Source organism: Etheostoma spectabile, chromosome 22, assembly GCF_008692095.1.
Source record: "Etheostoma spectabile isolate EspeVRDwgs_2016 chromosome 22, UIUC_Espe_1.0, whole genome shotgun sequence".
NCBI lineage: Eukaryota > Metazoa > Chordata > Actinopteri > Perciformes > Percidae > Etheostoma > Etheostoma spectabile.
Window position 1 is genome coordinate 8,753,109 of NC_045754.1, and position 1,819 is coordinate 8,754,927.

At 41.4% G+C, this 1,819-nt stretch overlaps 1 protein-coding gene across 3 annotated transcripts in view; it reads left to right on the forward strand.

Moving 5' to 3' along the window:
- Nucleotides 1-1,443, forward strand: part of topbp1 (DNA topoisomerase II binding protein 1) — a 14,860-nt gene extending 13,417 nt beyond the window's left edge. For all 3 annotated transcript variants that reach the window (XM_032503661.1, XM_032503662.1, XM_032503660.1), the window contains exons 27-28: nucleotides 1-156; nucleotides 1,187-1,443. The exon at nucleotides 1-156 ends at the window's left edge or, in 1 of these variants, runs on beyond it. In XM_032503661.1, the coding sequence (XP_032359552.1) occupies nucleotides 1-156; nucleotides 1,187-1,224 (194 nt within the window). In that variant the 3' untranslated portion in view covers nucleotides 1,225-1,443. The remainder of the gene's footprint in view (nucleotides 157-1,186) is intronic.
- Nucleotides 1,444-1,819: the final 376 nt, after the last annotated feature.

Sequence of the window (1,819 nt, forward strand, 5' to 3'; positions counted from 1 at the left end):
CCGAGTCCCTCCCCGTCCTTGTACAAGGAGACCACTCACCTGTTTGCAGACTTTGTTCGGCTGAAGCCTGGAGACTTCAAGGTCAATGTGTCAGATGCTACCTCCCTCGGAGTCACATGCTTGAAGCCAGAGTACATCGCAGACTACCTCATGCAGGTTAGTGGAGCTTTTGATATGGACTATCACTGACTTGGCCTCATATTATCATGAATAATGAAAATCTTAGATCATTTTCCTTGTTGCTTTAGATCAGCCATACTTGCATGCTGAAAGTGAAGCAGGGTATTAGATTTGTTAAAATTGAACCCTAACAAATGCTTTATTCCTATATTCTGACAATTGTAAAGCAGTTAAAAATATGCCGACAGAATGATAATAAATGCAATAATACATTTTATCTGTAACGCACTTTATATTTTCTTTTTAAAGATTATTTTCACTTTTAGGCCTTTATTGACAGAACAGCTGAATGAATAAAAGGGGAGAGTGAGGGGTCATGCAGTAAAGGGCTGCAGCTCGGAGTCAAACACGGGCCCGCTGCGTTGAGGAGTAAACCTCTATATATGGTTGCCCGCGCTACCAACTGAGCTATCCAGGCGCCCACGCATTTTATATTTAAACAAATCTCAAAGTGCTACATATTAAATACGGAGAAGTGCTAGAAGAAAAAATGGGGTCACCATGGATGCACTGGTTGGTGAGAAAGGAAACCTTGTACTCAATCCTGAGTTAGACTGGAAGCCAGTGGAGTGATTTGTGGTTTGGTGTGATGTGGTCATGTTTGCGCACCCTCATTAGGATCCTAGCAGCACTGTTCTGAATGTACTGCAGCTTCTGGAGGCTTTTGCCAGAGATCCCAATGAGGAGCACGTTGCAGTAGTCCAGCCTGGAGGAGACATAGGCATGGGCAAGCTTTTTCCGCATCTGAAGGAGTCAGAATGACGCAATCTCAGTTTATAGACCATTTAACATGTCTCAAGGTTTTTAACTGACATAATCTTGCAAGAAGTAAGATCACTTTGTTAGTAGTATAGCCTGGATGCCAGCCAAACTTAGCCCCGCCCACACGTTTGAGGTTGCGAAGTTCATGTTCTGACTAGAAAATGAGTATGACCACGTAAGGCCATTGGTAGTAGGTAAGACTCAGTGAACTCAGTGGTAAAAGTGTTTTCTTTCTGTCCTCCAGGAGCCAACCCCGCCGATCGAGCTGTACTACCTGACTGAAGCTTCCTCTGAAGAACCTCCAGACACTCCGTCACGTAAGCGCAAAGCCTCAGCAGACAACTCCCGGCTGAAAAAAACACGCCTTAACTAAATTGTCACTACTATTGTCACTACTATTGTCATTAAAATACACATATCTGTGGAAATGATGGAATTATTGTAAATAAGATGTTTTGTATCTCTTATATTAAAAATTAAAATAAATGTTTTGTCACTCTGACATCTTAAATCAAATGCATTGCCTTGTCTGCAGTGCGCTGTGTAGCTGTGATGGATGCCTCAATGATGGTCTTAAAAAAAAAAAAATGTTGAGTCACGTTTTGTAATTTGATGCAATGACATTCTTTGGCCTATGGAGGGCAGTACGTCTTTACTGGAGGACTCAGGCCTGTGTTACAAGCATAGGTCACAAGGGATTTCTCACCAACAGAATGAGAAAGCAGGTTTTAAATGCACTGTTTTATTTCTTGAAAAAATATATTTTAGGCAGGTATATTTAATAACAGTTCAATTCAATAGCAATTCTACATTGTAATTTAACCAACACGACTAGCGGCTGTTTCCAGCAGCTCTTTCCTCGTTAAAAGTGAATACA